Raw genomic sequence first — 24,136 nt, 5'->3', positions numbered from 1 at the left:
AATTTAAGAACTTTAAGAAGAAAACATTGTAAAATAAACTCAAGATTCAGCAAAATAGCTCATATTCTTTTTAAAGAAATTATTATCATTAAATGAAGTGGCTTTTCCCACTAAGGTTTTAATGTGTGTATAGGGCAGGGTAGGGAGAAGGTATTTGTATATGTGCATATAAGGATATGTGTGCAATTCTTTCAAGAATGAGCATAATTATGATTAAGGTTAATTTTATTTGCCTATAAACAACATATATTTTAACTCACAAAATATGAGTGAGAGAATTTGTGTTCATTTCAAGTTAACACAAAATACAACAAGCCATTCTGTTATAATATCTAACAAATATGACATCTAATGATCTTTTATTTATCCATATTCACATGTAGTCATTTTTTCTATGCCCTGTATTCAATGGAGAATATCAAGTGTGGCTGTGATGTCAAACTATATATATATGACTCCAAAATGGAAAACAAAAATTAACATACATACTTTTTTTAGCCTTTGTTTAGTGTTTTGTAAATTTAAACTGTTACATGCCAATTGTACCCAATAAGTATCTCTGTAATATGGGATTACAACTTTCCCTTTTTCTTTTCAGGAAGTTCTATATGACAGAATCATAAAAAAAAAACAGACTTGGACTTTTGTTCCGGGGAAGTGTTTGTAAGCAAAGATTCTTTTGTGAATGCATTAAAATGCATTTTAACTGCAATATCCTATAATGTTATAGTTAAGTGAAAATTAAGAAAACTGAGTATTTGAATGAAAGAGTGTTTGGTTTTCTGCTTTTACTTTCAAAAAATGTATCAAGCATTAATCTTAACAGCAAAATACCTGAAAATATCACACTAATTTTAAAAGCTGTGCAAGGTTGTCATTTGATATAATTGCTATAATGCAATAACATTCTCCTTTTGAAATGATTTGAAGTAGTATTATTTAGCTTTTATCTTATTAGATCTTCCAATACAAAAATCCAGTGCTATAAAGTGTAGTTTAATAGAAATAGCTTGGTAACCATAAGATCCCCGTTTCTGGCAAGTGAATGGACTGTCCAACAAAATATCCCTAATGACTTTTTGACTTTTCTGCCAGAAGTTTATCCACCTCAAATTCCCTCTAGATTGCATACATTGTTAACTATGCTTCCCCAGTGTGGTGATTAATTTAGGAGGCAGTGACAAGTGAAAATGATGGGGGAAATATTAGGAAAATGCAATACACTCATGTCTTTTTTTCTTTCACTATCAGATATTCAATATTCTCATCAACTTTTTTTAAACAAAAGGAACATGATGGGTGGAATTCTCCTGTTACCATTAGGATTCTCCTCTCTCTTCTTCCTCTTCTACCAGTCTTAGTGCATTTATGCTGCTGTAGAAAATTGGCATAAATTGGGTGGCTTATCAACTACAGAAAACTTCCCACAGCTCTGGAGGCTGGGAAATCCAAGATGGAGGCATGCACAGATTGGGTGTGTGGCTGTCAGTTTTTTGGTTCATAACAGTGCCATTTTATTGTATCCTCAACCTCATGTGGTAGAAAGTGAAAGGAAAATGACCACAACACTCGGAGCTACCAAGAGATCTTTATTGCAGCAGTGCAAAAGAGGAGAAAGAGAGAAAGAGAAGGGGGGGAGGTGCGGCAGGGGAAGGCTTTTATAGCCCTTCTGCTGTGCTGCCTAAATCTAACAGGGTCTCTGGGTTTGCAAGCTGCCTTGTTGGCACAAGGGGGGTTGAGGGTTCAGCCTTGAGCAGAGGCTTGGGCGTTTGGGCTTGAAGCAAACAAGTGATAAAGAACCAGACAGAGGGTTTGAGTGGCCAGGTCATCCTGTAGCTAACTTTGTTTGGCATGCCCTGCAGACAACTAATTCAGCCTGTCCTGCACCTTACAGAAAGTATTAATTAGCTTTCTGGGATCACTTTTAGAAGAGACCATTCAAAAGGGATCCATCTTCATAACATAGTCACCTGTTAAATGCCTTGCCTCCTGGTACCATCACTTTGGGGGTTTGAATTTCAACCTATGGATTAAGAGGAAGTGGGGCACAAAAATTAAGTCCAAAGCAACCCTTACTCTAATGCTGTGAGGCAGAAGGTTTGAAAGAATCCCAGGAGAGGAAATGAAAGAGACTAGTATGGCAACAATTTACAAATAACTGCATCTATTTCTCGAATTGCTCAGTTTATTTCCTGTCCCAAATTACTCATCATTTCCTCTGAAGATCCTCATATGACTCAACCATAGTGACTTCGATATTCTGTGCCACTGCCCCCTTCATCACCTCACCTCCATTGGTGAGACAACTACCTCTGAGGTATAAATATCATGAATAGTTTCTATAAGCTTGGGGCATCTCATTCATGTGTTAGAGACATCGTAAGAAAAAGAAATGGTCTTATGGTATCCAAAACTACTTTACAATACTTTATAAGATTGTTATACATAACAGTTGGTTTCTCTGGTTCTTTCATTTGCAGTATGATGCTTTGGATACATTTTTTTATTTAAAATAACTAACATTAGCTAACCTAGGTGAATAATTACTGCATATGGCAGAGCACATTTTGTGGGAATGTCTGACTACATTTCAAAAATTTAAAAAAAAATTCTTGCTTTTAGTGTAGTATGTATTCCAAAGTTTTCTGAGAAAATTCAATTATGCTAAGACTCTTGGCATATTCCCATTTCTTTACTCCCTGTATCCTACTGGATTTTAGGAAGAACAATTTGGTCATGCTCAACAGTTTCAAAATCTTTTTCTATTTTGGAAGGAGGATCCCTCAAGATTCTACCTTTGTGTGTGCTAAGTAGTTGCTAAACATATCTTGCTCTTCCTCGACTTCCATTGCTTATTAGTATTGATTTTTGCTTTCAAATGCATACCTTATTTCTAGATTTCTTTAGAATCCAAGCCAAGAAAGAACAGTGATAAATATTGAGTTAGTCAAAAACCCACAAGATGGGTTAAGAATTAAAGAACTGTGATACCAGAGAGAGAGAGAGAGAGAGAGAGAGAGAGAGAGAGAGAGAGAGAGAGACAGACAGACAGACAATTTTGGGAAAAATATACTGGAGAGAGGATTTGTTGAGACCAGGACACATGGCTTTGAGTTTTGTGTTGTAGGGCATTTTGCCCTTGGTGTATACAGTGGCTTATATTGGGCTATCAGGTATTTACTGTGATGCTATTGACTTTTAACTCCTGTGCACTGGGCAAGGGGCTTTAGTATCTGTCCTGGCACATGACAGCTATGTAACATGATTAGCAAAACCAAAGGCACAGGTTGAACTTGCTTCTGGAAAAAGATTGGGTGACCCTGGAACTTTAGAATACAGTCTACTGCATCTTGATCTTGAACTACACTTAGAGTATAGATGCTGGCAGCCACGGCTTTAGCAGATGCCCTGGCAGATGCTGTCAGATCACAGAGGCCTTAGTAAGCAGGCGCAGCTGAAGCAAACATACAATTATTGAGAAAAGAGTGTCTTCACAGGCATTTAAGCACTGGTTGGCAGAACAATCTTTGCTACTTTAAAACTGCAGCTGTGTTCCACTTGTGCTAGCAGCATTAGGGAGGTTCTAGCTTTAAATTTTGAGTTCTAGACTTACAAAGGTAATGCTGAATAGGCTTCCCATTTCAATTGAGTCTCCCAGAATGAAAGAATAAAATGAGATAACAAAAAAAAAAACACTAAAAACCTCCCATAAAACGCTAGACTTTTAGCCCATAAATGTAGAAAATGCAGTAACAATGTAACACTAAACACATTTTGTAATTTTTAAAACAAAAAAAAATACTATGGCTCCCAATAGTTCAATAGGGGCCTGTCTTCATAAACACCAGTGGTACTTAAGCTGTACAGGACTTCTTTTTAGAGGGATCCAAAGTTGGAGTATAAACAATTTCTAGAAAAAGTGTTTTCTTAGGCCAAATGTAATACTTTAAAAAAATAACAAAAATGATTCAGGAATAAAAATACCTGTTTGTGTGAGACTATGAACTCTATTTCACCACATGCACTTTATACTATCGTCAAATGCTGTGCTTGAAAGGAAAATTGTAATCAACGTGGTTATCAGCATTCCTAAGTTAATCATCTATGAAAAGCTTTAGTTAACCATACACAGTTGTGCCTACCTATAATCCCAGCAACTAAGGATGCTGAGGCAGGAGAATTGTGAGTTCAAAGCCAGCCTCAGTAACTTAGTGAGGCCCTAAGAAACTTAGCGAGACTGTGTCTCAAAATAACAAAGAAAAAGAGCTGAAAATGTGGCTCAGTCAGTGGTTAAGCACCCCTGGGTTTGGTCTCTGATACCAGGGGTAAAATTAAAGATTTACTACACAAGATTTTGGAGACAGGGCAGAAAATCAGTGATCTCCTGGTCCAACAAGATGAAGCTCTAAGGTAGGCTTGGTCTTGTGTCATAAAATATTATAGGAACTATCAATTCTAGTACATCTAAAAAAGTAAAGCACAACATAAGTGGTGTTGAGCTAGCGAAACTCCAGAGGGATTAAATAGCAGTACCCATAGAGGTAATTCTGGTTGTAGCTACTGAAATTAAACAGAACATAAGAGTTGGGAGGTGGAAATTTAATGTTAATTTTTTAGAAACAATATTTCAAAAGCAAAGATAATTTCATTTTGGACTTCAATATCTCTGGACTTTAAAGCATTTTAGAATTCTAATTTTGAAATGGTTTAATCTTTGTGACTAATTTTTCTTTTGAAATTCATAATTGGATGGAGATTATGTTCGAATCTGGGGCACATCTTTGTGTGGAGATTTTATTGCAGTGTTTTTGTATATTTTGTTCTTGGACTGCAATTCCAATTTCATGGTAGGCCTAAAATGGGCTATGTTGAACTAAATGAACACACAATATTTGTACTGGGAAACAAAACAGAGAGCACCTATTTAGACATTGTAGTGTACAAACTTGGAATTGATGAAATGAATGTCGTATTGCAAATGTTGATCTATTTGCATCCTTTGGTGCTCCCAGGAAATTAAAAAAAAAAAATTGTAATGGTTGATATTCAGAGTCCAGCATCATAAAGGTGGGAACAGAACTGCACAGAAAGACTGAAACTTCTCTACATAGGAATTAACCAGAACCCTGCTTGTCTATAGATTTAATGGTAAAACCACCAAGTTAAAGGAATAGCAAAAAGAAAGCCACACAGAAAACAAAATTGTGCATATTATTGTAATGATGTTAGTGAAAGAGCAATTTCATTTTCCTAAAATTTCCTCCCTGATTACTATAGGAGAAAATGTGCCTAATTAATATGAAACTCTTGGCCTCTCTTTAACTCAAGGGGGGATGCCAGGACTATCGGATAATCTTTAGAATATTTCTGACATAATTTGATCCTCCCTTTTTTATCTCAGGAGTAAAATACTCTCAAGGAAAAGACATTTCCTTTTGTTGAGGGGTTTATTTTCAATGTTACAAGTCTTAAGCAAGTTGACCATAACTTCTCTCAACTACCTCTTCATTTTCCTTGTTGGAAGGACAGACAACCAATGCAGAAGTGTGTTTAATAGAGTAAATAATTCTATGAAACACTGGGGCCAAATTATTATGTTATTAAATAATAATTAATAACATAATACAATTATTATGTTATTAAATAATAATTAATAACATAATAATATATATGATATAATAATATATGATATATTTACTATATAATATACATAATAATGTTTTAAAATAATAATACATAATAACATAGTAATAGTTTGAAATGTCATTTTCCATGTCAAAAACTGATTTTTTTGGCCTGTCATATCTAATTTTTGTTTTCTAAAAACTTTCATAACACTGGTGATAATTAAGTGTACTACATATAAGTCCCCTTTAAAGACACAAGGACAAATTAACTTCCACAGTGGAAACTATTAAGTTTAGTTGCTGAAAATCAGCAATAACTTTACAATTTCTTCTATATATAAAACCAGCAGAAAAGTCAACTTTAGCTACAGGCTATTTCTTCTAAAACACATGGTAGCTGTAAGCAAAATTCACTCTCATTTAAATCAGTGTATCTCAGAATCTAGAGAACAATGTGATCAGTCTTGTGCAGAATTATGCCAACATGGGAAAGTAACAGCCCATTTTTAAATAGAAACTAATAAACATGTTTTACATACTAAGTTTCATTGAATGGTACTGTTTTATTCATATTGAAAAAGTGAAGGTGTGCCGCAGTCTGGCTGGGCACAAAATCATGAGCCACTCAAGCAGGAACAAACTTTATTTTTGAAAATGCCGCCAATACCCCCTACACCTCTGGGAAGAAGCCGGTCCACACACTCCACAGCGTTCTCTCAGAACCGGGCACAAATTCCTCCCCCAGAATTCCCTCCTACTGTACATCCCCAACCAATGGGAACTCTCCTAGCAGGCCAAGGTGAACAGCAGGAGTCCAATATCCATATGAATGCAAATCTTAACATAATCATATCATCTCAATGGCTAGCTGGTCACCTTACAACCAAAAGTGCCATGAATCATATTACTTGGCTGTGGCTTTTAGCAAAGGTGGCCATCTCCATAGAAAAATTTTTGGGTACTCTCTTTGGCAGCATATACACAAAAATTGTAAATTTTTTTTGGTTAAATATGTGCTCTGCTAATTATTTATGTAATTATTAACAATAAAAGGACATTTAATTATCACTAAAGGATGCTTTTTAAGGTCCACAAGAATAAGAGAAAATTTGTTTTATTTCATTCTTTAAGTCATGCAAAGTAGAGTATGTCATAGGGATAAAATCCCTGTAGGGTTTTTGGAATTCAGACCAATAATGAAAGCATGGAACCTGGTTTATGAGTTGGAAGGATAATATGTACTATAGAAATAATAGGAGGACAAGTGGGAAAATGAAAAATATAGAAGCCTTGTGTGTCTAAGGAAAGGCATTGACATTTTCAAATGATATTTGATAATGCCATTTCTGTAAATATGTTTTAAGTACAGAAACCTTTTGCATGAAAGACCTGCGGAAACTTTTTCTTAGGAAGTCTTAAGAGACATCTAAGAAATCATTCAAAAATAGAGCTGATTTTCTCTATATGAAATGGATATCCAGACATTTTAATGTACATAAGGCAAAGTGTTACCCTAATGTTCTAGCAACTTCTATTCTGACTTTCCTATTTATTTCTTCCACAAGGATTCAGGTATTATTATTATTATTATTATTATTATTATTATTACTACTACTACTACTACTACTATAACTACTACTACTATTGTCTTTTAGGGGAGTAGGGATCTGATCATGGTGCTGATTTTTTTCCCAGTAGAATTTCCACATCATGGTCTTGGCATAGGTGGAATAAAGCATATTCTGTAGTAACAAGGCTCCTGCATCTCTCTTTTCTTGGGTTTCCTAAAGAAGAAAAACAAGAAGAGATACCCAACATTTAAAGTAAAATTATTCTAGTATTAACTGCATTTGCATCTTCATCACATTATTTATATGTTCCTAGTTTAGATTCTTTGTTTACAAAATACTAGTGAAAATTATAAATAGGACTGAGAATTACATGTGGAGATAAAAAAAGCATCTTAAATTAAAAAAAATCACACAATAAATATTAGAACTCTTCCACCTTCCCCATAGAGGACTTACTGAACTAGTGTCTAATTCATTACCAACTGTAGAGATCCCCATGACTTTATTCTTATGAGATAGTCAAATAAACTTGATTATAAATGAAACAATTTTAGACTGAACAATTTTATAAAGTCTAAATATATTGGTGTAACCTATATATCATGTTTCTATTTCCACATGGATTTCATATAATAGAGACATTCTTGGAGGAAGGTAATTTACCATTTTTGCCAAAACTATCCATTGAATCAACAATACCCAACAGGACTCCTACAACAATGCTGCTATGGAAACATGCCATCTTCAGCATTTGGCTATGCATCAAGAAACATCTTTTTCTATTATTCTCTTTCAATTTAAAATGCATTGTGACTCTAGACAAATCATTAACCTCTTTATGTATATCTTGTAATATACTGTATCATTTTATTCTATGAAGGTGTTTGGTTAAAATAATCTATACACATTCATTCAGCTTAATCACAAAACAAAACAACTGCAATCAGAATTTAAGCATGGCTTTACAGTTTATAGGATCCCAAACTGTATTTCTCACCCAAGAGACCAACATCACCAAAATTCTAATTTTTTTTCTGTTTCTCTGAACAAGAAGCAGACTAGGAATCCATACACAAAATTTATTTGCTTCAATATCAAGTTCCTGTGCTTTTTCCCTGAACCTGGAATCTATTTGTAATTATTGTATTCCCCATATTTCTGTTTTCACATTGCTCAGAACCTGTTTTTGTCTCTTGAGGTCTGTATTTCCTTTTCTCTGATTGCAAGTTTCAGAATCCTGGGTATTCTACTTATACTCTGGTGTGTAAAACTCCATGGATATAGAGTATATATCATCTTGCCTTCCTGAGCTTTGTATTTTCTCTATAAGCAATCTTGTATAGCATAGAAGCTCTGTTTCACCCAGCTTTAAATTGGTGTCTAAATTCCAAGAAATATTATATGTATTATATAATATATTATATAATACATATAAATCTGTAACTATTTATAGGAGGGAAAGTTTATTTTGGCTTATAGTATCAGAGGTTCAGTCCATGGTGGTAGGCCAACTCCATCACTCTGAGCCCAAAATCAGGCAGAAAATCTTGGCAGAAAGGCAAGCAAAAGAGTTTATGGCATCTAGACAGCATTGAGAGAGAGAAGGGACAGCAGGGCATATGCTCCCTTCTGGGTGAGCCTCCAGTTACCCACCTCCTCCAGCCATGCCTCATCTGCCTACATCTACTACTCAGTCCATCCAAACAACTATGGACTGATTAAGTTACAACTCTCACAATCTAATCTACTCAACTTCAAATATTCCTACATTAACACAGGAGTTTTTTGGGGACACCTAATATCTAAACCATAGCACACTTAAATAAACAAATATGAGCTACCATAGAAAAGCAGATAAGTAGTCTTTTGGTTCTATAAAAATGTGAGGATAATTCTTTCCTAAATTTTGTCAATAGTGAGGAACTATATTGCTGCAGTTTGTTTATTTTCTATAACTATTTATTGCAATCCTGTTGTGTTATATGAAGCACTAAAGTTTGTCATTTACCACTTTAATTCTAATTATCATGGGTAACAAAATAACATTCTTGTCAATATAAATGTCCCTTGTATCACAATCTATTATTGTATTGTATTCTGTAGTAAACATCTGTTACATTTTGTCCATCATCTTTTCCTTTTAGAAATTGTCCCCTCCCCATCTGGTGGGATAATGTAATTAAAAATCTGCACAGTTTCTATCACTAGCCAATCTTATCCAGTGAGCAATTGAAGGATGGGCATAGAATCAAAGATGAACTGTTTCTAAATTATTCCAGGGTAGAATAGAAATATTCTAAACAAGAAAGAAATAGCTCACCTCTCTTCTTTGGAACACTTCAATATAAGTATGGAATAAATCAGAATTTCTTGACTCTCTTTGTTTCTTTGGGAGTTTGGATTTATGTCACTAGAAACCAAAGCATTTAGATTAATACATATTCATCTTTTGTTATATTAACGGACCATACTGAAAGATGATGATCAGGTAAGGCAGTTTTCTTCTTCAATCCTGAAGAGAATGAATGGTTTTCCTATCAGTGTTGTGTGAGAAGGTAGAGCTATAGAAATACACACTCAAAGAGACCACATGTGCGTGTGCACGCACGCGCACATACATATACTTATTAAATCTTATTTCTTCTGAATCTTAATGTCTGGATTTTGACCTAATATTGTGAAAATACCACAGCAGTGATGAATTCTTATCAGATGAAGCAAGTAATAATTTCTGTCAACTTGACTGGGCCACAGGGTACCCAGATATTTGGTTAGTTGTTGTTTCTGGGTGTGTCTGTGAAGGTGTTTCTGGAAGAGATTGGTATTGAAATCAATAGGCTGAGTAAAGCAGCTTGCCTATCTAGTGTGAGTGAGGTTCATCCAACCTATTAAAAACCTGAATAGAATAAAAGGCTAACTAAGAAAGAATTCTCTTTGCCTGACAATTTTTGAGCCAGGACATCAATCTTTGTTCTGCCTTGGGACTTAGATGTGAACTATACATTAGGTTTCTCAAGAGAAATGGAATCAAGGGGAGATTTATTATGGGAACTGCCTCACGTGATTATGGAGGCTAAGAAGTCCTGCCGTCTGCCATCTGCAAGCTGATGCACCAACAAACAAGAATGCTGGTTTTTAATTCAGTGACTCTGGAGGTCTGAAAATCAACAAAGTGGCAAGGAGATGGAGTCTCTAGTGTTAAGTCTCTGAACCCAAAAGCCAAGAACCAGGAGTAAATTCCAATATCTGTAAGCCAGGAATGGATGCCACAGCTCAGGAAGAGAGAGAGGGAATTTGCCTTCCTTCACCTTTTTATTCTATTTAAACCCTCATCAGATAGGAGGATACCCGCCTACATTTGTGAGGATGGATCTTTTTTTTTTTTTTTTTTTTTTTAGAGAGAGAGAGAGAGAATTTTTAATACTTATTTTTTAGTTTTCAGTGGACACAACATCTTTGTTTGTATGTGATGCTGAGGATCGAACCCGGGCTGCACGCATCCCAGGCGAGCGTGCAACCGCTTGAGCCACATCCCCAGCCCCAGGATGGATCTTCTTTACAAGGTCTATGGAATCAAATTCAAAACTCTTCCAGAAATACCTTCTCAGACACCCCAAAGTAATGTGTTGCCGAATTACCTGGGCACCTGTTTATCAGTGAAATTGACACATAAAATAATCTATCAGAGAGGATCCTTAGTTTCCTGTCTGAAGATCTTGGGACTTCTTGCCCTCCATAATCATTCAAGTCAATTCCTTATAATAAATTTATTCATGAAATTACACATCATTGCCCCTTCTCCACAGAATATATGCTCTAAGACCCCAAACAGAAGCTAATAGTAATACTGAATTCTCTATATACTGATTTCTTTGTATATACATGTGTATGATGAAGTTTCTTCTATAAATAAGACATAGTAAGAGATTCAAAACAATAAAAAATAATAAAATAGAACAATATACTATATTAAAAGGTGTTTACAATGTATGGATTGTTTATTTCTTAAATTTACCATTTTGTATTTTGGACTATAGCTGATTGTGGGTAACCAATACTGTGGAAAGTGGAAATGTGGATAAGAAAGAAGCATTTTTTTTTTTTTCTGGAGAACCAGACTAATACAGACTGTTTCTGAGGATATAGCTGTCCAGTAGAAGTTTCTGTGATTATGAAAATATTCTCTATTTGTGCTGTTCAATATAATAGTCACTAGTCACTTGTGGCTATTTAACACTTAAGATTATATTAACATGACATAATTTTATGTAACTTAATTTTAATTAATTTAAATTGAAATTTAAACAGCCACTCACATTTAGTGTTTTCCTAGTGAGCAGCATAGCTCTAGAGCAGTGTCATAAATGAAACTATATAAATATGTCTACTTTAAGCTTCACTATACAACTCATGTATTATTTTCCAGATTCACTTCCTCTTATTCTCTGCAGTCCTTTTAGTAATTATTGATTTGGTAATGAAGGGTGCTTTATTATTTTTATTGTTTTCTTTTTATTTTATTAAGGAACACATTGGAAGTTCCTTAGAGATGTAGATCAAATTGGCTGGTATAATAATGGCATTTTAAGGTAACTTAATTTACCATATATTCATCAAGAATCAAGTAAAATCATGATTTGTTTATAACTCCTCTATCTCAGCTATGTTAATTACCAATGCAGTTCTTTTTATTTATAAATATAGGTCAAAATAGGGTCCTAAGTTGAATTCATTATTACTATTCTGGCCTCCCTTATCTCTTAGAAGTATTCTGTAATATTTCTAATAAAATTCTGTTAACTAGTAATGAAAACATAAAAATTCTTCTAAAACAAGGGAATAAATGTATTTACACTAAAAATACTCACTAGCACACTAAAATATGCACATTTAAAAAACTCTGAAGTTATTTTTATCTAGTTACTACAAATTACTTGTTGCTTTAAAAATCAAGAACAGTAAAAATATAGTCAGGGGTGATTGTATTTGAGAGATGGAGTCACTAAAATATTTTTATTGAATGTCTATTTTATTTATTCTTATGAAGTCTGTATTTTTATTAAACCATATGGATTTCTCCTATAAATAAACATATAAGTGGAATTTGTTATTTTAAGTAGATTCACTTTATAATGCTTAGAATTATTTAAGGAAATGATGTCTTAGAAGACACAAGAGAAAAGACAAAGGAATCTCAATGTGTACAAGTTAAACCAGATTTGCATGGATACACTCATTTCTTCTTCGAACACATATTGAGTGATTACTATGTTTCAGTTATTTTTTAGTTGCTTAAATGCCACTCAACAAGCCAAAGTCCCCGCATTCTTACAACTTGTATTGCCACTTGTGAGAAGAAAAAAAACCCTATACACATGCCAACACATGATTTAAATAAGTTCAGGTTTATACAGTGCATGACAAAAAATGAAACTGGACTCATAAAGATAGTCTAGATAAGGGAGGGAATGGAGAGCAAAAGTGTCATTAGTAAATGTCTCACTGATAATGTCAACACTGAAAAGACTCTTTGATAGATCAGAGTGCAAAGATGATGATCTCAAATGAGAGTGTTCCAGGTAAAGAAAGTTACATGCAGAAAATCATGTGTCAGTCATGAAGTTGACTTAAATGGATATAGGGACATTGTCTTTGCTTATTCATTGGCTTCATTTTGTTTTTATCCCATTTGTAATATAATTATGCCCAAGGGTTAAGAATGATCTTCAAGATATAACAGGTCATTTGCGAAAATGTCTGTTTTACAAATTGTATGGTAAAATTCAGGATCATTTTGTCCTCTGTAAAGTAGGGTGAATATTTGCTTGTTTGGTGTGTGTTGGAGGTTGGGGGCCGGAGAAAGCTATTTTCCCTGTCAATGAGTTTAAGAAGTTATGTGAACGCCACATATCTTAGATCATTTAGATTCAATTATTGTAGAGATAAAAGTTATTCTGCATAAGATCACTAGATCATCTTCACTATGCATATTGTGATGATAAATTTTAAAATGAGAGAATAGAGAGATGTCGGTTATATTGCTACTTGATGTTTATTTGAAAATGTAGAAACAGCCCATATTGAGGTTGCAAATTTCTTAATATTTGTAAACTTCTTTTCATCAATTTTAAATACTGTCATCAACATTAGTTCAAACTTTAGCAATACGACATTTGGGGTGATGTGGTGTAAAATAATAGGTCATAATTCTGAAGGAGGACACTGTCTTGTAAACAGTACCACAATGCTAAGTTAAAGGGCATTTAAAGGAAACTAAAATTGTTTTAATCTATCATACCTATCACATATATACCCTGTATATTAATAATAGTATATGCCATACATTATTCTATATAAAATATATACAAATATATACTGTACCTATGAAGTCTTAACTTCTCTGCAACACTAGCAGCTGACATCACATGTAAAATGCTGGAGAGAAAGAGAATGACAATCAATGTTTCCACTATTCAATAAGCTAATTTTCTTCCACAATGGTCTACATTTTCACCAGGCCATGAAATTTCTTTTTCTAGGTCAATTTACTATGAGTCAATTTGCTATGAGAGTCAATTTAGCATTGATTTTTTAGATTTTTAGTCCTGGGGATGTATAATGACTTTATATTTAAATATATAAGCACTTCACCTAAATTTAATATTCAAAAGAAAAATAAAAATGTTCTAACCATGTCAAATCTCAGGAAATTTAGCCATCAGACAAAAGTGACACCTCATATTTTCCATTATCATTTTAATAACTTTTACTACAAATAAATTTATAAATAATTTGCTTTGTTTCCAGTAAGACACATAAGTATTTCAGTCATGATAAATCCCAGTCCCTTCAAATTGTTGTACAAATATTCATAAAGTACAAGCTAAGTGTGCCCTCATCTGTGATAACTATCTTAAAAGAATTATAATACCCATGGTACCACTAAGAGACAAAGCAGTTGCCATATAATTCTGTGACAGTATAAATAAAGAGGATCATCATATTCAACCTGGGAAAAAGTTAAATAACTATCTTTATATAACAATAAGGGTACTAAATGAATAACTGGTATTTAAAATTTTGGTTTCTCTCTCTTTTTTAAATTTATTTTAAAACACAAAATTAAATATTTAAATTTATTTCTTCCATGAAGAAAAAAAGAAAATACTATGCTTAATTATAAAGAAAGTAAAGAAAATTTTCCAAATGGTTTAATATTTAAGACTACTGCATATAGGGAAACATGGATAGATGCCATCTTTTGGCAATTTATAAAATTATTTCACTGTCTAATGATTCATAAGAGATCAGTTAATTTGTACATTAACTGTCACAATGATGATATATGTTGACAATAATGACCTAAATCTATGAAAAGAATATATTTAAAGATGTTTAATTGTATTCTAGGAATTGTTATATCCTTTAGAAATAAACTTATTTATATAATTCTATAACATTTTGGCAAACCATATTTTTTTACAAATGTTGAAAATCTTGGATCCATTGAGAACTTAATTTTTAATTGAGAAAGATATACTACTTATAAAATGGATATCCATTCTTTGTACAACTAGAAACAGAATGTGCACTAGAACCCAGGAACCCTAACTTCCATTTCAATTTTAAAAAAACAATATTTTTTTGGCATTTCCACTTATTATATTCTTTATAACACAAAGATGATATTATTTTTCAAAATAGTAGAACCCATATTTTGATTATTTTTCTCCTGGGACTGGAATAAGTGAAAACTCTTCCAGTTCCTTAGTCTATGGGTTAAAGTACTTTTTTCAGATGAAAGCCTATGACAATATCAAACTTTCAACCTTTAAAAAATTATCTATTAAAATAATCAATGTGATCTATTATTTACAAAAGAGTTACTTTTGTGTTTTGATGAGAAGTGGTCCATGGGGTTCCTGCAAACAGTAATTTACTTAAAAAAAAAAATTCTTTGGGCCTTTAGCTTTCTTTGTTTCATAGAACACTCATTAAAATTCTCCCTGGAAATGGGCATGTGGCAAAACAGTGTTAAACACCAATGCTTCTCAAACTTTGGAGGAGATCTTATTACAATGAAGGTTCTGTTTCAGTAGGTATTGTGTAGCAGCTGGGAGTCTGTAGTTCCAGTGAATTCCCAGGTTGGACCAGAGCTGTTATCCTGAGGCCCACATAGCAAGCAGCAAGGCTAGAACCTATTTCAGTCAGGGTAGAAATCTTCACTACTCTCAACAAAACATAAAACATGGTCAGTTTCAGAGTATTGATCACAAGTGATGAAATATTCATGTTTGGAATGGTACATTTTCTTAAATATAACAGTTTTTAAACAATCAATTTTTTAAAAACTGAGGGTGACTTTAGGAATGATGAAAATATCTACTTCATATACTTGAGGACACTGAAGGTCAGGGAAGTTGAATGCATACCCCAAATTACACAACTAGTAACAGAATGTACACTAGAACCCAGGAACCCTAACTTCCATTTCAATTTTAAAAAACAATATTTTTTTGGCATTTCCCTTTATTATATTCTTCCTAACACAAAACCCAAGCAAGAGTCAATATTATTAGAATTTCATCATTGATGCTCACAATAGTTTAAATGATAGGAGTATACTTGGACTTACTGACTTTCCTAACAGGTGAAATTCACAGTAGGCAACTACCTCCCACAATAACAAGGTTATTCACACATCCTCTTTCTTTTAGAGCCTGTTTGCAGTTTTATTATGGACATTCTGCTCCTTAATTTTGAGAACCTGGGGAGAAAGGTGGGCAGAAAAATGAATGGGTCATTAGTTAAAAGTCAAGGGTTGAATTTGTAAAAGGTTGTGGCAAAGTAAGCAACAAATGGGAAAGAGTGAAGGGCATCAATATTGATGCTGCCTCTCATCTTTCCCTCTGTCTTTTTGCTTGCAGGTTTCTATTGTGTAGTCTCTCAAACAAAGCAGACTTTAGTTATGGTGTGACTGATTTAACACTACTGAAACAGTCCATCATCTGCTAATTTGGTTCAATTAAAAACTGGTCATAGGGAAAAACATGGGAATTAATCTCATTTACAAACACAACTTCTGATTAATTTATGTGTTACTCATTTATAAATATCTCCTCTTCTTAAGGGGCACATTTCTGGGTGCTGATTTATAGTAGTGGTTCTTTCCAGCTTCACTAGTCTCTTTCTATGACCACTCTTGGTTGCATCCATGAAAAAAGTAAAGTCCTACTTCTCCTACTTCCTAAGGCTATGGTTACAACTTTAAAGAGGCTTGCTAAAATGTTATTCTATCCTGGATTAGAAAAATCCAACTTCACAGCTAGCACTACCATTTATAAAGCACTTACATGTCGTGCAGCCCTGTACCAACATGTTTGCCTTCTCACTCCTTACAACTTTTAAGATTTAAGCACTATTATTATCCCCAGTTTACAGTTGAGGAGGCTTCTGATTTAAATATTGAAGTATATCACAAACGTAAAACAAGAAGTGATGACTATGGGATTTCAACCTGGGTGTGCCTGATCCCAGTGACTATAATACTATGACCCACCAGACTCAGCCGAGATTTACTCCTAGATTAAGTTAAAAATTTGAAGAGCAACAACAGAAAATTAATTTCCTTCATTTCTAATTCTTCTCTGCCACACAAGTTTTTGTAAGCAGGTAGGTGTTTCGTCCCTATACTTAGCCTCTCCCACGCCCTCTGCAATCTTTCCCTTTTGCTGTTTGGAGCGTCAAAGATTGCTACTGCAGCTGGTGAGTGGGCAGGTGCAGCCACCATCTGCTTTAGGAGTCCAAATTGCGCATAAGAACTTCGCACCCAGGACCTAGAGACCAGGCACCTCGGATTCCAGACCTGCGGGGACACGGCTAACCCCGCCCTCTCGCGGTGGCGATTGGCTGAACCCTTTCCGAGTGCACAGAACTGTTTCATAAAGGCGGCTGTTTCCCTGCAAGTTATGATTAAGCAACTCCAAGGAGATGAGACTAGACCTGAGTGCGTGAAAGGGGGCTTCACTTCTTCCTGCCCGAAGGGTCCTTGAGAAGCCTGTTTGTTTTTCCCGGCGCTTGTCTCCACCCATCTTTTTCTCTCATTGGCCAAGTCTAGTGGGCGGATGTGTTCCGATTGGTCGGGGGGCGGTGTCTAATCCTGGCCAGGGTGGGGGCGGGGCCTCTGCCGCGCTGAGCTTGCCCTTGTGTCTGGTGCTTGGTAGAGCTGCCGCCGCCGCTGCTGCCACCGCCGCCGCCGCCGCCGCCGCCAGTGCTGCTGCTGCTGCAGCCTGAGCATCCGGGAGCCGCCGCCGCCGCCGCCGCCGCTACCGCCACTAGAGCTGCTTTCACAGCTGCCACCTCTTCTCCCCAGGACCCTGAGACATCCTAAGCGCGAGCGGCGGTGCTGCTTGCTTGCTCCCCTTTTCCCCACCCCTCCCCTCTGTGACCTACCCACTCCTTGCAGCCCTCGCCCGCACCTTCTCCTACACCCCGGCATCCTTGCACCACCTGCTTGGGCAGCCCCGGCGAGCTCTGGGACTTGCTGAGCGCTCTGAGAGGAAGGCAAGCTCCAAACCCGTGCCCGGCTGAACGGTTGTCGCGTCTGCACCACTAGCAGGAGAAGGAAGAGGAGAAGAAACTATTTCACCCACCAAAATCCTATTTGCGGGTGCTTTGCCGCTACCGCTTCTGCTGCCGCCGATCCGCGTCCGCGGGTTCGAACACCGCAGCGGCAGGGACCGTGGGTCCGGCGGGCGACGGGAGGAGGACATAAGAGGAGCCCTGCACTTGTGTGCCCTGCTCACCAGCATCTCCTTGCCCCCTCGTTCCTTCCCCAGACCCTTAGTGAAGGGACCATGATTTGGAAACGCAGCGCCGTTCTCCGCTTCTACAGTGTCTGCGGGCTCCTGCTACAAGGTAATCCCCGCCCCGCCGCGGGGAGCATCAACTTCACGCCCATTCCCCATCATCCCCATTCCACCCCATATTTCCACTCTTCCCTTCCAGTCGCCCAGTCCCCGGCGATTTCCACCCCCTCCCCCTACTCCCTGGTGCGGCAGGGGGCAGTGGCAGTTTGCACCAGCCCCTAGAATTTCAAGCGCTGGCTCAGCCCTGCTTTCCCAGCAGTCAGCCCCTTTCGCGGCACCTTTCGCCTTTTCATTCACCTGAGCTTCCTTCATCTCACTCCATCCCCGCCGGTATCCTCCCTCCCACGCCTTTTGGCTGGCAACTTGTGCCTCTCTCAACATTCCATCCTCCCACCAACCCCCACCAGCCACCTCCCACATCACGCTCTTGACCGACCCTCTCCATCTCTTGTCATCTCTTTAACCTCCCCCTTTTCGGGTCGCCTTTCCCTTTCCTCTTCATCCCACCAGCATCATATCGGTGTGTCTTTAAAAAGTGTGTGAGAGCCTGGGAGCGAGATACCGAGACTGCGAGAACAGCAGCAGCGGCGGCACCGTGTGCATTGCAATAACATCCCCGGGGGGAAAATGTGTTGTGAGACGTGTCATTCACCTAGGAAGAGAGGGGAGACTGTCTGAGGTTTAAGCACAGAGAATAAGAAAAGAAAGAAAGAAAAAAAGAAAAGAAGGAAAGAAAGACAGAAAGAAAAGGAAGCAAAAATTTTAAAAGAGGAAGAGAAGGGAAAAATTACAAGACCCCAAGCCCACTTTATCAACCCATCGACTTTTTATTATTCAGTTTGTGTCGTTTAAAAAAAAATTAAGCACAAAAATATGTACTCCCTAGCAGTTACTTTACTGCTAAGGGATTTTTGCTTAGATTTTTTTTTTTTTAACCTCTCCATCCTCTCTCTGCCCCTTCTTTCAGTAATTAATATTATCCTTTCACGTGAAATGTAAGAGCCCCTGTGACCGCAGTGGAGGGAAACTGCACAAAACAGTGTTATTATGCAAATCAATGGGTTTAGATGCAGAGTGGCTAGGGAATCGGGGTTCACTTTTCACCAGACCCTCTCTTTTGGAAGAGGGAGGGAGGGACGGCACAGAATGGGAAGACGATGCTGATTATGAAATAAATGGCAATGCATGGAGTAGGAGTGCTTGGGGAAGGGCAGTTTTGGGTGGTGGAGGAGGCAGAGGCGGCGTGCTAGGGCTGGGTGGATAGGGGCTGTAAGGCGGAAGATTGTTGCTTTGAAAAGAGTAGTATGGGGATGTGGCTTGAGTGTGAGATATAGGATAGATGTGAAATAATTGTCGATAGAATTTTTTAAGCCAGGTGATTCTTGATTTATTGATCAATATTTGCCCAACTCTAACCCTCTGTCATCATTTAGGTATTTGTGGAAAAAGATAAGTTGGTCAAATTTATTTGTCCCCGGGTAAAGGGATATGAAAGTAAGACATACATAGACCTACAGGCTTGAAAAACCCAATCGGCCTTTGGAGGATTTAAATGAGGTCAATGAACCATCTTTCAGCAAGTTCTTGGAATGCATCCTTTCTCCTCCCCTCCTCTGGGATATAGACTGGGGACCTTATTTTATTTGTGCATATTTATGAATGTGAAAGAAGTGATGGGAAGAATATTCCTGAATTAATTAACTGACCTTGCAGAGATCTTTCCTAGAATATTTTGTAGGTATTTTACATTGGATATAAATTTCAGATGTCATGTGCCAGAATCTCTGAGAAGGCAGACAGCACATTCTTCCTTCCTACGCTGCCACGTCCCATTTCCCACCATTCACACCCCCGCCCTCGCACAAGTACCCCAGGTGGCTGACACATTACTTGGATTTCTAATCCGTGCTAAAACATCCTCCCAGAGACCCTAGTTCACCTCTCAGTAACTTACATTTCTCTGCTCTGTGTGTGTGTGTGTGTGTGTGTGTGTGTGGTGTATGTGTGTGTGTGTGTGTCTGTCTGTCTGTCTGTGCGCGTGCGCTCGTGCGCGCGCGCTCTGGCTTGCGCCTGGTAGGGGGAGTGTGATGTGGGGAAATCAGTTAATTTGGTGATTGCGATGAAAATTCGACACCGGTGGATGTGTTTTCCCTGCCAATCTGTGTGTGCTGGCCCTGGCCGGTCATTGCACACACTGCTGGGCTGGTGCGAGGAGATTATTTATTATAGAGCATGTGGGCCATGCACTGCACTTGGGGGTCGCCTCCTCTTTCCTTTAACATTTCCCTGTGAATTGTCTATTCAGTGCACTGCAAAATAACTGTCTGCTGGTGCCTCTGTCTCAGCCTGGAGGAGGATTTACTCTTTCTCAGTCCAGAGAGATTCCATCACCGGCATTCAGGGCATGGGTCTCTTTTATTGAGTATGTAAAGCAATGATTAAGACAGTGCTGCTTTTCACAGCACACTGGGGGAGGTGAGGCTCGGAAGGGGTGTGGGTATGGCAGAGAAAATGCACCACTGCAACCAGCAGCAGCACCCGCATCAGGTCCAAATAAATAAATAAGTAAATAAGCGTCCTATACAGCACCCAGGGAAAGAGCACCAGTCCAAATATATATATGTATGTATGTATGTATATATATATATATATATATATATATATATATACACACACACATACACACACATACATACATACACACACACACACACACATATATATACATACACTTATGAGAATCCTAGATCAGGCCATATTAATACACCAAAAGAGAGAATAGGATTTAGGGGTAAAAAAAAGTCGGGGATGGGGAGTGAGGGCGCAAAGCACCATTGGATTGTCTTCTCATGTTTATAGCTGCCTCACATTTATCAAACACTGCTCTCACAGACACATCACACTTTGTTGATATTGTAGGTTCTTGCTCAGACAAATTGCTCATGCCTTCCTTGCCTGAGTCTTGCCTACAAACATTGCTTTGGGGCTCAAATTTATGTTTCTCCCACCACCCTACTGTTTTATTAGGTCTTGGTTGGGTTGTAAAATGAAGGCTTTATTTCCTGGACACAGATTAAATACTTAGCAGTTCTTTCTGTGCAGGGATAGGTTGGTAAAGGAAGTAGTGAGCAGCTGATTTTTGGCTAGGGAAGTCTGCTGTGCCTGCTAGTAATTATGACTAGGCAAATACTAGAGTTAGTCAATAGCTTCTTATTTTTTACTTTATCAGCACTATAGTGTTAGTTAAGTAATACTAATCAATTTATTTATCCCCTGTAATATTATTCCCTTTCTTGCAGTTTGATGATTTGAGACAAAACTCATTTGAACAGGTCTTTTCTGTGTTTTTGTGTTTTAATTCACTTGTTTTACATTGTCACCATTTTCTTTTCACTTTTTTGGAAAGTATAATTAATTTTTGGTTTGTCAATACTGGAGTGGTAAGTCAATGATGAGAATCAAGTCAAGGATAAAATGAGGGAGGAAAAGAAAAAAAAAAGCTTGCTTAGTTCTATTCTATAACACCTACCAGTTTGTCTTGGTGAGTCTTTAGGAAACAAATAGAAAATAAACATGTGTTTTGGATCAAATACTTGTTTCTAAACAAACTATAACTTGGAACATAGAGTACTTAGATAACAAAACCTGATTGGGTGAAGAAATCTTTTCTTATTGTCGATTAACATATAGAAAGAGAAAAATCTGGAGGAAGGGTAAGGGACACATTAGAAAAATGAATTTTTTTCTTTTTCTTTTTTTTTTTTTTCCCAGAATGAGGAGTGCAGAAGCTTGCCACCTGTAACTAGGACCCCTGTTGGCTATAGAGTTGATTCAGTTCAATTGCTCACCCCTGCTAAAGCCATATCCTTTTCCATGCCTGAGGGGGCACTGCAAAAATGGAGAGGGTCCTGTGCAGCACAGGCAACAGTCATGGAAAATGAAAAAAAGAAAGGGCAAAATATAATAGAAACAGACATGCATAAAGATCTGATTTTGTTGAGAACTTTATGTCCTTTTTGTAGTTAGTCTTATATGAAAAGAAATCCAACACAAATATTGAGATTTTAGCTTGTTTTTTTCTCCCCAGGGGAATATTCTGATTAATATTTTGTTATATTTAGTAACAACGATCCTCAGAGTAATGCTTAACTGATGATACAGATTACTTGTCCCTCCATTTGTGTCATGGGCCTTACCAAGCATTTTTAGAAAACACATTATACTGTATATTTGCATACACTTAAAATAATACTAATATTTCCCCAAAACACTTTTCTCGAACCCTTTCTCTACATGTAATAATTTTTGTCTTGTCAAGCTTGTTTCATTTCTTATGATGAATGAAGTTCTTGGAATATGGTTCACTTACTCCTCCTTTTTTTGATTAACAGAAACTTCGGAAAGCAGCATCTATGCATAAGAGCCAATGACTATGACTTAAACAAACAGCAGACAATTAGTAATTAAGAAAATCTCCCCTGAAATCATGTGGAGTTTCTGGACTAATTTTGTACCAAGATTTGGAAGCTTACCTTATTGTTTGTTTCCCATTTCTACAACAATTAGAACTCTGGGAACGTAATGTGACAAAGCTAAGCATCAACTGAGATGCCTTGTTCCTGTGTCCTCCACTAGAAGATCGGATACTTGAAAACTATTTGTCTTGCATTTAAATAGTAAGACAGTGTCATTTTTTTTTCTCAAAGGAAAAAAAATATTTCAATCACTTACTGAGCAAAATGGAAATGCAAAAGTGTTGGAAGACATCCTAAGCATGCATTTGAAAGTGGCCTGGAATCAACATCAAATGATACCAGTTTTCTCTTTAACATAAGAAGCCAGTGGGATACTGACAATTGAGACCTTAAATTTATTTATTATGAAGGATTTGGGTGTAAATTAATAATATAACCTCTACCATACTGACGTTTTATTTAATCATGCTGACATATGTTCTATGATCATTATTGAGACAGTCTTTATTTTAATATACTTCATTAAGCTCTTTGGCAAAGTCACCCATTCTGTAGTAACTGGCTGAGCAGGTAGAGGAGGCAGAGAAAAAGAATCACAAACCAAGGTAGCAAAACTTAAAAGATGAGGTCAGAAGCCTTTTTTGTTTTTGTTTTTGTTTTTGTTTTCCAAATGGACAGGTATTAGCACCTATTGATTACTAAATGTAAGCTTCTTGAGGGCAAGCTCCAAACTTTACAACTAGATACATATAAATACAGTAGGAATGAAAAATATGTATGGCCTAATTAGTTTTAATAGAGTTAAATAGTCTCTTCATAATATATTAGTATACTTACTTTGTTAACTCATGAATATAAGAATTATTATATTTTGTAGGGATGTACTGTTTATGAAACAGTTTTCATAAAGAAAAGTATACTCTAAACAGCTCTGGAGATATATATATATATATATATATATATATATATATATATATATATATATATAATCTTTAAATGAATTTAGTCATTCCTTAATATCATATCTTAAATTATCAGTCATTCTTAACATGTTTTCCCAACAATGTTTTTTCTTTTCTTTTACATGATTAAAAATTCCAAATATTTTATATTAGAAAATAACATAAACCCATTCCTTAAAAAAAAATGAAAAACATAATTTAAATTTAGTGATGCAACCTAAAATATTTAAAAGGACAAGTTCATTGCCAACATTTTATTTGAAAATGTCAAGCATTTTTGGAGTGTAGTTCTGTAGTATCAAAAAAGACATCTTCTGCAAATTCATTGTGTAAAGAGGTAGGTGAGGATTAACCTGGAGCTGTGGCAGCTGAAGCCCCCTGCTGTGTGATGATGCAAATGGCATCTCAGGCCTAATGTGCTCTGCAGCATCAGGCAAACACAGGAAAGCAGTCATGTGGTTTGAGAGTGAAATGGGAAGTCTTTTCCTAGCTTGTGGTAGATGGAAAATATCCTTTAGCTTTCCATAGCCAGAGTATTCCTAATCACAGTAGCTCATGACAAAGCAAAAGAGAGAGTATACATTTTGTTTAGAAGTTAAAAAAAAAAAAATCTAATAAAATTATCAACATTTT

The 24,136-nt window shown here is 36.5% G+C and overlaps 1 protein-coding gene across 2 annotated transcripts in view; it reads left to right on the top strand.

Annotated features, from left to right (window-relative positions):
- The first annotated feature begins 17,436 nt into the window (after positions 1 to 17,436).
- Positions 17,437 to 24,136, top strand: part of Cadm2 (cell adhesion molecule 2) — a 1,008,689-nt gene continuing 1,001,989 nt past the window's right edge. For both annotated transcript variants that reach the window (XM_026393992.2, XM_077795032.1), the window contains exon 1: positions 17,437 to 18,115. In XM_026393992.2, coding sequence (XP_026249777.1) covers positions 18,055 to 18,115 — 61 coding nt within the window. In that variant the 5' untranslated portion in view covers positions 17,437 to 18,054. The remainder of the gene's footprint in view (positions 18,116 to 24,136) is intronic.

The sequence above is a fragment of the Urocitellus parryii genome, chromosome 2 (genome assembly GCF_045843805.1).
Source record: "Urocitellus parryii isolate mUroPar1 chromosome 2, mUroPar1.hap1, whole genome shotgun sequence".
Classification (NCBI taxonomy): Eukaryota; Metazoa; Chordata; class Mammalia; order Rodentia; family Sciuridae; genus Urocitellus; species Urocitellus parryii.
This window is presented reverse-complemented; position numbering and strand designations above follow the sequence as displayed.